Genomic DNA, 15,374 nt, shown 5'->3' on the forward strand with positions numbered 1-15,374 from the left:
TTTTCTGAACTAGTCTCATTACTTTATTTACAGACCTTGTATAAGACAAAAATATATCAGCAATGTCAAAAATGAGGTATAATTTCTATGATAACTTTTCAGTCTGTGACAATTTTTCTAAAAACAAATTTAAGATAATAAAAATCAATAAATTGATCAGTAAGTAATCTAATGGCTTGTATTCTATTGAACTACCCCCCCCCCCCCACTACCAGAAATTGCAGTCTATTTCATTAATGCTTAAAAACTACCTAATAAAATGTTAAAATGGGGAAAAAATAACATTTTTTTTACAGAATTAGAATAATCTTTGTTTGTTATTTGGTACACCAACATTAGCAAGTTACTAAATTAATGTTTGTGTAATGTAATTATTTAGCAAATTATGTCAAATTTATACTGGTTTTAAAAGAAATAAAAATTAAATTTTTTTTAGTAAATAGTTATATTTTTCTCATATTTAGTGAGAAGTTTAACAAATTATTCAGATTTTTTCACATCAGCGCAGAGCGCTTGATACTATTAACAATGATGTTACAGAGAAATTCAAAGAGAATTAACAATTTTTCTTTTATTTAAACTGTTGTACATGATAAATATCAAAAACTTAGTACTGATGACATTTGGTTACTGTACAAGAATTATTCCTCATGGCAAACATTTACAAGCAAATGAATAATATCATATCAGGAATTGATTACGCAGTTGAAGATCAAAAAATAATTTCAGTGATCTTTACTCATAAGTTAATGTCTTCAAGCAAAAGCAATTCATGAAATGTTAATCAGTAGTATCTTATTAGAAGTATTCAGTCTTCATTAACAATCTTAACTTTATGTAATAGCAAATAAAGTAATCTCACTCTTGGACAAGAATAGTTCAATATAAAATTTATGGTGTGCTAAAAACTGCACTACTGTAAGTAATGTTGAACTTACACAGTATTATAACAAATAAAAAATATTACATATATAAACAATATATAAAAATGATTCATGATCTATTGATTAACAGACGTTATACATTACTGTGCAGTGAAAATGTCATGTTCCAAAAGCTAGAAATTTGAACTATTTTATTTAAACATACTACTAGCTAAAAGGTTAAGAGTGTAAAATAATGGCCCAATTAGATTCTGCTGTTTATGAATCCAACATTTTTTCAAACTTCACTGTAACAACATTGATTTTCTTCATACCCATGAAGAATATTTTATAGGTTTTTATATATCTAATTTATATTTCAATTTTAATTACTTTACCCTTTTTCATTATTATTTAATAATTTAACTACATCAGTTAGATTCATGTACAGCTTTGGAGCCAGTAAACTGACAAAGCACTGACAATTTTTGTCAGTGAACAGGAATAGATGCATTAACATAAAAAAATACTGAATGTACAGGAAATATGTCAGATTAGTACCTGAAGTACATTTACTAAATTACATCAAACCAGAATATGACAAAATCCTTTCACAAAGTAATGAAGGTCTACAAGTATTAGATACAGTCAACAGTTATGTATTGATCTGATAAGGCATACCAAAGCATTATTTTAAAATTTTGAAACAAACAAAACCAACATACCTCTTTTGGCTGGCTGGTGAGGAACATCAGAATCGGTTTTTGGATCTGAAGACTTCCGTTTACGATCAAAAAATTTTAACGGAATACGTCTCGGCTCTGAATACGAAGAGTGCTGAGGAGGTGGAGGTCGAGCAGGAATGTAAGGTGTCATAAGAACACTTCCGAGGAAATCACTTACCTCATCCTGTAAAATTGCATTTAAATAGAATCATAATTTCAATAATAGAATATTCATAATAATCATAACTATTCAAATATCATTTGGATAATTTTACATACTATTATTTTTGTATATCTTCATCAAAAGGCGTATATAAGCATACACCATAATTTTTACAAACAATTAAAAAAAAAACTTTTACAAAGATAGCATAAAAATCACTGAACCTTAATGTAATCTATCACTAATTTGAAATTATATAATTAAACAAATATAATTAATTGATGAACTTTATGATGATGATTTTACCCAACTAATTATTCAAATTACTTAAAGAGTGAAATAGAGAACAAAATAATAGAATATTCTTGAAAATTAAATTACATTTAATTTTGAAATGGATTTTTTTTTGTAATTTTTAGAGTAAAATTTTATAGCAATTATTTAAAATGTCTAAAACTGCTTCTAATCCTACATTCTTATCAGCATTTTTATGTATATCTTTTGTAATATAACCATATGTAATTTTTCTAGTTTCATTTTTTTTGTCAGTTTTCACTTTCTAAAGGCATGAGGATTATCATAATGCAGAGCATTTTTAAAAAATCACCAGAGAAAAAGATATGGTAATGTGTAATAAGAGCCCTTGGGATGTTGTGTACAGAGTCCTTGGACATAAGTGTAGGAAGTTCTTTATCAGCCCTTTCGACTCAGGATGGTGTTGTGATGGACAAAGATCGTGTCCTCCACATTGTATTAAATGATTTGCTTCCTGATAACACTGAGGCTGGTAAGACTTTGTATCACCAACATGTCCGGCGAGAAATCACTGAGTTCCATCCTGAGGTACAGTCTCTTGAGATTACCGAGGCAGAGGTTTATCAGGTGATCTGTAGTATGGCACGACATAAAGCTCCCAGATATGATTGTATCACAGTAGAACTCCATGTTCACTTGTTGCCTGTGATTCTCAGTCCCCTAACTAAGGCTTTTAATAGGATGCTTTCTGCTGGATATTTCCCTGCATGTTGGAAGCATGTACAATTGATATTGCTTTTAAAGGTGATGACAAGGATCCTACTATTAGTTCTTCTTATCGGCCTTTGACACTCTTGTCTGTAATTGGAAAGGTTTTTGAGAAAGTTTTGTATCTGTGTTTTATTAGTAGGTTAACTACTGAGCACTTATTGATGGACAGCCAATGTGGCTTCCGACCTGGCAAGAGCACGGAGGATGCCATATTGAAGATGATGAACATTGCTTCCTCCAATGTGTGTAGGTGTTTTTCTGGATATATCCAGAGCTTTTAATAACTTATGGTGGCCCTGCCTTGTTTCAAATGCAGAAACGTGGAATGAAATGATGGCAGCTCAGAAGTAGGGAAGACCCTATCCAAAGGGTGCCCACAAGGCAGTGAATTGAGTCTCCTTTGGATAATTAAGTTCAATTTTATGTTATGGCTGAGAATGCCTAGTGGTTGTCACATTATTGCTTATGTGGATGGTGGGCTACTGCTGGTTGAGGGGCATTCACGGAACGAAATAGAACTCGTGCCCGTGCATATGAGATCCTCAGGTTGTGGAGTCTCCAGCATTAGATAATTTTTAGTCCAGAAAGAACCACGATGATGTTGAAAGATTGGCTGGCAAATTCACACCGAGCATGGGTTTCAATGGCCGTCCTTCCCATTAGCTATGCTTTTAGTCAGAAATACTTGGGTGTAATCCTTGATGAGAATTTTAGATTCAAGGAACACCTTCAATATGTTGCCAAGAGGGCTGTTGCTGCCTTTTTTGGAATTCGTAGAGTTATCCATCCCGATTGGGAGTTGAATTTCCGTACCATGCGTATTCTCTACAAGAGTGTCAGTGAGGCTATTATGTTATATGCTGCACCTGTCTAGGCTCATTGAATGATCTTTAGGTGTTATAGGAGCATTCTTTTGAGACCCCAGCATCTCCTTCTGTTGGCTGTTGTCGGCGGTTACACGACTGTGTCGCAGGAGGCAGTCTGCACTGGCATTAAGCTGATAACTATTCTTGCCGTAGAACAAGGAAGTTATATTTCCAAACAGGATGTTTGTAACGTATATGGGAAATTGAAAACCAGGGATCTACATCTTGGCAGGCCGGTGGGATGACTCCCCTGTTGGTCATTACACACATGGTATACTTCCAATTATGTTTGATTTGCGCATGGTTGGGTGGATTTCCCCATTTGGTAGGTAGGTGATTCAGTTCCTTCAAAGATTATAGTTTTCAGTCTTGCTTGAGACTATGAGATATTTAGAGATGTGTTTTGTTTTTTTGGTAATAGTTATACTGTTCACTTGTGGCATTCGCATTGGTGGCATCCTAGGCCGGGACGACTGCGAGATATCATATGCCAAGGTTTATAAGATGGTCTCTAGTAAAGCCCAACAGGGCTAGGTAGGGAGGGGGTGGTTGGAAAATGTCTTCCTCTGTGGGGTCAGGATGAATTCCTCTGTGAGGTACGCTACTGAATTCTGGGTTGCAACACCTTTTATAAGGCAGTACTTACTATTTACCTAAATTTGAGAAGATAACTTACAACGTGAGGAAAAAATGATTAAGTACTGTATACTATCCTAAACCAGTTCTATTTTGCAGAACCAAATATTTCAATTTTATAAGTCTTAAAACAAACAGGAAATGTATTAATATTTTTTCTGGCCCTACAGTTGTTTTTCAGAAGACAAGGCTTTATTTAATAAGCACATCAGTCAGTAGGCTAATTATGCAGCTACTGGACAAGACACGGAGCACTGAGTTGATCCTCAGGCATGTTATACAGATTCTGGTATATTCAGCAAAGTCATCAGACTTATAACCTATAAAACCAATTAGGGAAAATATATAAGTGCTTATTTATGCATACATTTTAGGAAATGAAAGTACCAAAAAAAAATTAAAAATAGTTTTTTTAATGTCTTATTTCTTGTTTCTAAAATTATTCGTTTTTAAGAAAAGAGAAAATAAAAAAGGCATTAACAATTTGTATTTTAATAAAATCACATTGATTTTATTATTAATCAAACAGTCAGTTTCATCAGTTGACTTTTTGATCACTATTCTTTATTTCTTTCTGTTCTATAGTAATCTTTAAACCTCAATATATATATATATATATATATATTACATTCATATTATCTGTTTTATAGATTCCAATGTTTCTCTTCCTTCATGGTTTTTAACCTCTATTACTTATTAACTGCATCTTCATGTCTTAATATCAAACCAATTTGATTTTAACATTCTTATTTCCTTAAATTTCCATCCTCTCCTACTTATCTTAAGTTCTCCTCAATTAAAATTTTACTTGGATTAACTTACACCACAAAGACAGTTGTTTTTTCTCAATAACAAAACTATAAATATTATTCACAATATATAATAGATAAGCCTACTTAATTATTAAAATTATTTTGAATTATAAAAAAAAATTATTTTGAAATGATTACCAGAATGCATCTGTCGACCATACTTTGTGTGACGCCCTCCTTCATCTTTTTTGCTTTGCTAATACGTAGCTGGTCATCAGCACCACCAACTACAACAAGACCTGTCTCAACATGCATCTGCTCCCTCATATCCTCCATTTCTTCAACACTGTAACAACATAATCATTGAAAATATAAAACATATCATATCTATAATGTTAAATGTTGTTAATATTAAATGAAAAATGTTAACCGTCAAATTAATTAGACAAACCTTGAAAGCACTTTTATATTATTTAAATTATATCTTTAGTTGCCAATTATAAAAAAAAACGAAAAAAAAAACATGTAAGTTATCTATGTACAGTAATTTTTTTTTCTTTTTTTTTAAATCTCCTTACCGTGGTGATATGGAGGCAGTTGTGAATTTCTATTCAGTATTACTATATTAAAAGGCAATGCTGCGTTATATTTTATTATTGAAAAAAAGAGCCTTTTCAAATTGTATATACGAGGGTCGTTCAATAAGTCCTTAGAAAATCCAGGAGTTGGTGCTCATAGAATCGAAAACGGTTTACTTTTGGTAAGCGTAATTTGTCCCTAGAGTGCAGTTAAAGTTTCAGCTGTATCCATCACGTGGTTTCATTGTCACAGTCGACTGAAGCAACAAGCTATTGTTTATTTAGAAAAATGGAAAAAATTGAGTTTCGAGTGGTGATTGAACACTTATATTTAAAAGGCTTAATACCAAAAGGGATCAAAGCTGAGTTGGATGAAGTTCATTGCACATCTGCTCCTATGTTTGCAACTGTTTACAATTGGGTAAATGAGTTTAAACACGGCCATACATCCACAAAAAATGAACATCGTTTGTGATGACCAATGGAAGTGACCACCTCTGAAAAAACTGACAAAATTTAATGGTTTTGAGCAATCGATGAATCAAAGAGCGCAAAATAGTTGAGGCCATAAGCATATCGCAAGGTACAACATTAATTTTGCACAAAAAATAAGCTGTGAAAATAATTTTGACAAGATTGGTGCCGTGTTTGCTCTCAGTGGAGAATAAATGCAATTGTGTGGTTGACTTTGAGGCTGTTTTGGCACTTTTCCATCGCAATCCTGATGAGTTTCTGCATCGATACGTAACTGTGGACGAAACATAGATATACTACTACACTCCAGAGGCAAAGGATCAAAAGGTTAAGCAAAGAAATCAAGAAAAAAAATCTTCATTTGAAAAAGAAAAAGATCCTCTTCCATCAAGACAATGCACGGGTGCACACCTGCGCAGTTTCGATGGCCAAAATTATGGAATTTAAGACTGAATTATTACAACATCCACCATATTCACCGAATTTGGCCCCCAGTGATTTTTATTTAATTTCCCAACCTTGAAAAAATGGGTCGGTGGGCAATGGTTCATGACGAACAGGGAGGTCATCTCATCCAAACACTTGCTTATTTGAGGACCTTCTGAAATCCTACTTTTTGGACAGCTTAAAAAGTTGGAGAAATGCTTGGAAAAGTGTGTAGAGAGAGTTAAAAGGAGATTATGTTGAAAAATTAAAAAAAATCTACACAAAATAATTTGTTTTTCTATCTTTTTCTAAGGACTTATTGAATGACCCTCGTATAACAGAAATGTGCACACTTTTAAACTTCTGTTCAGGATGTATCAACCTAAATCTATCAGATTATACTATGACGATTATTTACATAAATTAGTTAAACATATTTACATTTGAAATTTAAGTGGTTAGACCAGTAAGTAGGTCTTGATTACAGATAACAGGAATTATTAAAAATAATAATTTTTTTCTTCATGAAATAATAATTTTTTAACCCTTTGATGACTCATTTGAACACTAAAACTAGCTTATACATATAATATGCTTTTCTCCATTAATTAAAATGATCTAAAATCAAAAAACTGATTTTTTTACATTTAAAAAGATAAAGAATAATATTTCATCCATAAATAATAATAACAGTAACATACCTAGACAAAGAAGCATTTTGTCCAATCACAAATATGATTGGTACTTGCAAATCCAGTATAGAATCATCTGGTTGACCTCTTTTATCATCAACTGAATACAAAGGAAATCCAAGGCATACAACTGCAGTAACATTTTCAACAAGAGCTACCTAAAAAAAAAAAAAATAACAATAATTATGGTATTACCAAATCCTTAATCCCTTGTGCTTTATAATTTTTTACCCCCAAAATGTTGGGGGTGCTTTTTATACACCTCATCAGAAGTTGTAATGTACCGGGCGATTCAAAAGAGACTGCACAACTTTAAAAGCATATAAAAATTATTGAGATAGATAATTTACAGATTTAGTTGAGATCTTATTTCACAGAAAAGCACATCAAGTTTGTCACCAAACATTCACTTTGGTTCAATATAGCTTCCATTTGTAATGCATCATACATCCTACCTGAAGTTGATTTCATTCCTGACTGTAGAGAGCAAGTCAGGTGTTACCTCTGCAGCTGCAGTGTTAATTTGAATTCTTAGTTCAACAAAAAATCGAATGCAATCAAATCCGTGGAGCGAGGTGGCTGTGCAATGGACCTTCATGATCGATCCAAATCAAGTATCAAAAACATCATGGACTTCTAGGCAGTAGTGAGGTGGTGCCCTTGTCTTACTGATAGTAATGAAGTCTATCTTGGTCATCTTCATCTAATTGAGGAATTAGAAAATTTTGAAGTGTATCTACAAAAATAATATTTATAGTTGAAGAAGAATAGTAGTCTTTGTTTGCTTAAGGGACAAAAAATATTTACCTTAGGGCTCTCATGAATGTGTTGCAACTTTTCATGAGGGTTTTCACTACCCCATTTTCGGCAGTTATGGATGTTTATTTCGCTGCTGATGTGAAATGTTGACTCATCGCTAAAAATTATATTGTCTAAAAATATATCATTGTCTGCAATTCTATCCACCATTTCCACACAAAACTGCAGCCAAGCAACTACGCTGTCATCTGTAATGTGTTGAAACAAGGTTAGTTTGTATGGATTCAAGTACAACTGTTTACATAATACATGCCAAACAGTCATTTGTGGAATGCCAATCCCACATGAGGCATGTCAAGTTCATTTCTTCTGACTTCATGCAAAGCTTTCTTGAGTTGTTCCACAGCTTCCTATCTTGTTTAAAGAATTTAAGAATTAAGGTTCAAAATAAATGTAAAAATTTATTTACTGATTATATTAGTTACTTAACTTCTGCATGATGATGATGATGATATCTGCAATATTAACAGGCAGCAATTCTTTCTTTAACTAAATATCTTGAATAATTATCAAATTCAAACTGCTCACAAACTATTTAAAAATACATTACTTAAAATCTAAATCTTGATTGTTTCAATTGTTGAACAATCTGTGGATATGAAGGGAAAAAATAAATCTAAGAAAATTAAAAAATAGATTTAATAAACAATCAAGAAAAAAAGAAATAATAATAAAAGAAATTAAATGATAAATAAACAATACTTATGAACACTATTTAAAAAAGGAGCAAGAGAGAACTACACCATACTGGGAGTTATAGGCAGTCTGATCAGGGAGATTTTAGCAGTTTGGATACAATTAGCTGGATTTGTCCTTTCTATTGGGACTGCCCGGAACAGTTGTTTGTGCTTTTACTCTTATTACGGGAACATGTAACAAATGCTTCTTTTAGAGTGTTTTCAAGTGCTGCTTATTTGTTAATACTGTACATTATTTCGTCTTTTTTCATTTATGCTTTCTCCAGTCTTTATCAATGATGATTGTTAACTATCAAAACAGTCACCTAGATTAAATTTTTGTAAAATTCAATGGTTTCACTGACCGATTTGGTAATTAACAAACTAATGAATGCTACAAAGAATTAAGTGATTTAAATGTTATTAGAAAATATTTATAAGGAAGATTAGCAGATACCAGAAAAGATCCAGAATTAACATTTTAAAAGTATGTGCAATTTAACACAACATATTAACATGAGGAATTTATGAAAGTTTGAAAGGCAAATAATAAGACAATGTGTTACAGAGATCTGAAAATTAAACAGGTTGATTATAATAAAAAACAGACTACAGTTCACTTTATTAAAGATCAAGTTAAGACAAAGAAAAAGTAATAAAAACAACCAGTCTTGAGAAAGTTTTTACAATACAGTGTTCAACTTAAAAGAGGTCCCCCCATCACTCAGTAGTTTACATTAAGTGTATATTTTTTTTTAAATGCATATATTGGTGTGAGATGGGTAAAATAATGTGGAAGCTGTTGCTATGAATGAAGCTGGAGTGGGGAGGACTATTATTGCCTGCAAATTTGAGTATTGCCAGTGTGTTGAGCACTGGGTTTTAAACAAAGTTCTGTAATCATGTGTTTTTTGTTAAAATGTGATTAAATGTAAAAGAACATGTATTCATGATGGGAACTTATTTAGAGTCGAAACCTTATGTTGTGTGTCAGCAAAAGTTAAGGGAGAAATTTGCAAAGGAAGCACCGGTGAACAATTTTGTTCAGAAGTTAGTTAAAAAAATTTCATGAAATAGGTTCAGTGTTAGATCAGAAACGTGCTCAGGTCAGTTTTAATGACACAGGTTGTACAGGACATTAAAGTGGCAGTTACAAGATCTCATAAATCTTTGCTGTGACTAAGCCGGGAAAAGAATAATTCAAAAGTTCAGCCCGCACTGTCATGAGAAGAATGCTACAATGTATCCATGCCAAGTGAAGGTATTCTCTGAGCTAAGTTATGCTGATTATATTAAAAGGGTTCACTACTGTCAATGGTTAAACAGCTTCATTAGAAACAATATTGGCATTTTAGAACTAGTTCTTTACAGGTGAAGCATGGTTTCCCCTGGTGGATATGTTATAGTCAGAATCACCGGCCTGGAGTACTGAAAACCTGCCAATTTTCTTTGAATTTCCCCTATACCCACAAAAAATAGGCAAATGGTTTGCGGTTTCACAGCAACAAATAACAGGTCCCTTGCAAATACTGCCGTCTGCCAAGAAAATTATCTAAACAGTTCATAGCCTTACAGCAAGAGGATGAGAATGATTGCTGGCAGCACCACTTGCCATACAGCTTGCTTTACTATGGAGATGCTACAGGATTTTTTAGGTAGAAGAATCATTTCTAAAGGATTACAGCCACCAAGATCCACTGATCTGACTAGCCCAGACTTCTTTCTGTGGAGTTTCTTATAAAAAATTGTTTAAAGATCCAATCCATACACCCTAAAGGAATTGAAGGCTAACATTACCAATGCTGTCCAAGAAATAGACAGGTATAGCTAACAAGAGTAGCCAGGAACAAGGTCAAATGTTTGTTAAATGCATAGAAGTGGATGGAGATCATTTTCAACACCTTCTATAAATTATGTAAATGTTTACCAATACAATATTATTTATAGACTTAACTAGGATATGGGGCCTCTTTTAGGTTGGACAGCCTGTATATTAAGCACTGTCAGAGGCTGCCTCTGGGAGCAGGGAGTGTTCTAGTGCAGCTGAATGTGGATCTGGTGTCTTAAAACAGGTTTTGAAGGACCTTTGTTGTTTGTATGTTCTGAGAGTGAGTATAATTTAATCTGTTTCTTCAAATGTTGTTTTTATTTGAAAGATACACCAGAACAGATAAAGAAAACAATTTAAATGAACCAATATAATTTACGTCAGACATGCCTTTAAAACATGTCATAAACACAAAAAACTTTTAAATCCTGATTTAAACATACGTGCACATCCAATAGCATCAAAGCAGTCCCAGCTCTCCCACTGGCAGTTTCAACTTACAGTAAAAACTTTCTGAGACAGAGGTAAAGTTTTTTTAACATTCCTCTTAAAAAGTGAAATGTAGTTGATTTCTAAACAGTCAAAATGTTAAAACATGTTACATTAAACGTATCAAAATTCAAATTTTAAAATAAAATACAGAAAAGGCCAATAAAAAAAGCTAGACAAAATGATAATTTTGAGGCTTCTATGTTCAATTGGAGAAAAAGAAAATTATAAAATTTTTAACTTGAGTATTCAGGTATCTTAAGTCATAATTATAACTAAAATTGGTTAAAAAGAAATGGAAAAGTATCATGGCCATGAAGAAAGTAAAGAATGTTAAAAACCTATTATAGAGCATATTAGGCTATCCAGGTACCTCCTTCCAAGTAAACCTTCCTACATAGTGGCTCAGTCTGAGTCAAGTTTTGTAACAGTAAATATATTTTTACTACTTTCCTGAACATTTAAATTGTGCAAAAAAAAAATTGAAAATCTTGCCAAATGTGAATGTTACCCTCTATTTTGACTGATATGAAGAAAAAAACAACAATGAAGTTTAACAGAATAGACTATACTATATTATGGATTTTACAGAGATACATCCTTCCTCAGATTTCATGGTCTTTCCTGAAAATAATCAAGGAGACTCTGAACACATTCTGAAGAAATTTTTTAAAAACATCTTCTGAAACTAACAACTGTTAAGACCTTTTAATGTTTTTTTTTTTTTTTTTTTTATGATAAGCAGAGCAACAAAAAACTTCACAGATTTACTGTGAAACACCTAACTGCCTATATTACACAAAACAAATGTCACAGACTGTCTAATGAAACCATTCAGTTTCACATATTTCATATCACTCGTTCACACCTGGTAGTAGCAACTAGTGAACTACATCAAACAATTGGCTTCTGAATCATCATATAGTCCTGAGCTACCTCCACAATTATTTTTACTTTCTCCTTATACTACAAATTTTTTTTAGCAGCAATAATTATAAAAGTGATAATATTTAATGAAGCTGTCACTGAGCAGCTGATAAACTAGCAAGAAGTTTATTTCAATAATAATGGAATAGAAAAACTACAGATACTTTGTAAGTTTTTAAATTTAAATTACAAGTATATAGAAAAACAAAGAAACCTTTACTGTAAATAGCAAATAAATACATATGTATATACTCTGGTGATGGCAGGGGAGTTGGTGTTGTTCATATTCTGTGGTAATTAATGGTGTTTTATGTTTTTTAAATTTTAAGTTTTTTAATATTTGTCTGACTGATGATGTGGGATCCTGTGAAAGTCGACTACTGGCATTAGTTTTTTTAGGTTTCATCTGTTATTGTGTTTTGGTGAAGTTGTTTTATATATATATATATATATAAAATTATATTTTTTTTATATTTAATTATTCTCTATTTTAAAGTTAATACAACTAAATGTTTATTAATTTCTGGAAAATCAATCAAGAATTACTGAAACTTAGCCAATACATGGCAAGCAAAACATACACATACAAAATGTAAATAAACATAATTAATAAACTAATACAAGCAAAAACTATCATAAAAGAGAGACCAACCTGGCATGCTAATATAGCACCAGAGTACATTCCAACCAGTATAATAGCTCTTCCAGGATAATCTGCTCTTAATTCAGTTATTTTTGATCTAGTAGATGCAACTAGCTGGTCAAGACAACTGCTTATTGTAGTCTTCGCATTGATTGTACCTGACATAAAAATTATGCAAAAAAAAATGATATAGAAATTTATTGGTCTAAGGAAATTTTGAGTTCATTCTGAATTTTTATTTGATTCATAGTTTGAGTGGGCAATACTGTTACTTTATTCCCCAGTAATTACCACTTAGTTATAATGGACCATTAACTGGGTGTTCATAATTGATTTATTTATGGTAAAAGCATTTTATAAGCCACATAACAAAAATTTCATCCAGTTCACTTTAGTTTCATGATTTGGTTCAATCAGCTCAAATAATACAGACATGAATTGATCATGTTAATTTTAATTTTTTTTTTTTTTAAAGTTAAAGATATGTAGAATATTTTTTATTGATATTATTTATATCAATAAAAAATATTTGAATACTAGAAACTATCTAGCAGTCAGAACCTCACTGATGCAGAGTACAATGTTTTGAACAATGAATGCTGTATCATTACGGCTGTCTCATTATAATTTGGACAGAATATCAACCTTAATACTATGCTATCATTCATAGAAGTTTCAGGTAGCACAGAAATTGAACTCACATTTCCAATCGAAAAGCTATTTTTTCCGAACAGTTTTTGGCAAAAAACAACTATTTTCTGAAAAATTGTTAGATATCTGATGAAATCTGCTATCATCTAAATGGATGTACTGAGTAAACCTTCATTACTGCACTGCAGAGAATTTTTGCATTTTACACTAGTTACACACGGAAAAAGTGATAAAATGACAATATCATTAAAGGGAAATTGAAGACCATTAACTTCTTTTGATATGATGATGGTCATGCAATTACTGTGACTTCAGTACAGTAATATTTCTCAAGGATAAAGTGTACCACATAGTTTCAGCTGGACAGAAATACAATCCATAGTGTAAGAATAGTAGTTACCACTTTATGAGATCACATTTGGATGGAAACCACATCTTGTTCTAGAAGAGAAACATTATAGGCCAGTGAGATCACCAGATCTTTTAAAATGCAATTTCTTTTTTAAAAACCTAAGAGTTTTCTGATCTTCCATGTGGCATTAATGAGTAGAAGGCTACAATTTGAGAATAAACTGAATCAAACTCATGTTGCAGTGAGTTACAATGAATTCGTACTGAGAACTGCAAGAATGCAAACTCATGAATGATTGTAATAAGTAAAGTAGTATTTTAAGAAATGGCTAATGAAAAGTGTATGTTGAATGGCCATAAAAATCAATCTGCAAGAATGCAAACTCATGAATAATTGTAATAAGTAAAGTAGTATTTTAAGAAATGGCTAATGAAAAGTGTATGTTGAATGGCCATAAAAATCAATTTCAGCAAAATGTTTATTTAGGTCACCTATTCCTATGCAACTTTATATGTAAACATGATTATGTCGTATCTAAACTGTTTAAAAGAAATAATCCCAAGAAAATTTATCATGATAAAAATAATTATAATATAAAAAAGAAGTTTGTAAGTGATCAGAAAAATGTGTGCAATTCATGGTGACAATAATTTATAGTAACCGTTAGCATCAGTGATTTATTGATGAAACTTCAAAAGCATAGATATACTGCTAGTTAAATTTTTATTAATATAAATTGTTTTTAGTTGAAAGTTGACTGCTTTAAACAACTCATGCTGACCCATTTCATTTATTAGCAAATCGTTCTTAATAACCTAACAAACTAGCACCAGTAAACTTTTATAACTGAGTGAACATTATTTTATATATCTAGGATGGTTAATTTTCCTAAGTATTTAATTCTCTATTTTACAGGGTGAACAATCAAGTAAGTTACTGGCCACTAGCAAACCAGGGAAACAAGATTAACAAGGCACAGATAAACAACATGAATTTTTTTTGTTGCTTAAGAAATAGCCATAAAAGAACATAAAAAAAAAATTTTTTTAAAAATCATGAAGAATATTAAAAATAAATCATCACTAAAAATACAAATAAGAAAAAGTTTCTTATTTCAATAATTAATGTGTAAAAGAAAAATTAAAAGAAAGAACAAATTAAAAATTGAAATATATATGTCTGAGCAGAAACTAAACCTAATTATAATGATAGTATAAAGGGTTTCCTTATTTAAAGGAAAATTAAAACTATTACCATGACTGACATGGTTGCAAAAAATCTGAACATTTTATTTGTCGCATCAACCAGTATACCATTAGTTCTGACATCAGTTTGAACTTAATGAGAACAGAGCATTAAAAAGAACCATTATGAAGAAATTAGAAAAAAAATTAGCTTATTTAAAATTCTAACTTTTGATACAATAAAACAAACCTATTTAACCTTTGTCTTGATGACAAGTTAATAAACTTCATTTATTTATAACATAAACTCAACGAGATAACACTTGCAAATTAATTTAAATTAAAGAACATCAAATTTTAACAGAAGTTATAGTTCTATTAATTCTAAAGAACATCAAATTTTAACAGAAGTTATAGTTCTATTAATTCTACAAAACTGAAATATAGAACATTTTTCATTTCAGTTTAATATACAACTAATTAACAGTTTGTAAGAATTGCACTTTAAATGTGACACCTTGATGTGTCAATTAAGTAAAGCATAAATAAGTAATAATAATGTAAAAAATAAAGCAGATGGGGAATTTCTATTGCCAATATGAA

The 15,374-nt window shown here is 31.3% G+C and overlaps 1 protein-coding gene across 3 annotated transcripts in view; it reads right to left on the reverse strand.

Annotated features, from left to right (window-relative positions):
- Rcd1 (Reduction in Cnn dots 1) overlaps positions 1-15,374 on the reverse strand; it is a 60,498-nt gene that overhangs the window by 19,471 nt on the left and 25,653 nt on the right. For all 3 annotated transcript variants that reach the window (XR_012756535.1, XM_075367140.1, XM_075367141.1), the window contains exons 8-11: positions 12,594-12,742; positions 7,211-7,359; positions 5,230-5,377; positions 1,589-1,772 (exon numbers count right to left, since the gene is read on the reverse strand). Coding sequence is in view for 2 of the 3 variants with exons in the window: in XM_075367140.1 (XP_075223255.1) it covers positions 1,589-1,772; positions 5,230-5,377; positions 7,211-7,359; positions 12,594-12,742 (630 nt within the window). In the remaining variant the exon portion in view is untranslated. The remainder of the gene's footprint in view (positions 1-1,588; positions 1,773-5,229; positions 5,378-7,210; positions 7,360-12,593; positions 12,743-15,374) is intronic.

Source organism: Lycorma delicatula, chromosome 5 (assembly GCF_047948215.1).
Source record: "Lycorma delicatula isolate Av1 chromosome 5, ASM4794821v1, whole genome shotgun sequence".
NCBI classification, from domain to species: Eukaryota; Metazoa; Arthropoda; class Insecta; order Hemiptera; family Fulgoridae; genus Lycorma; species Lycorma delicatula.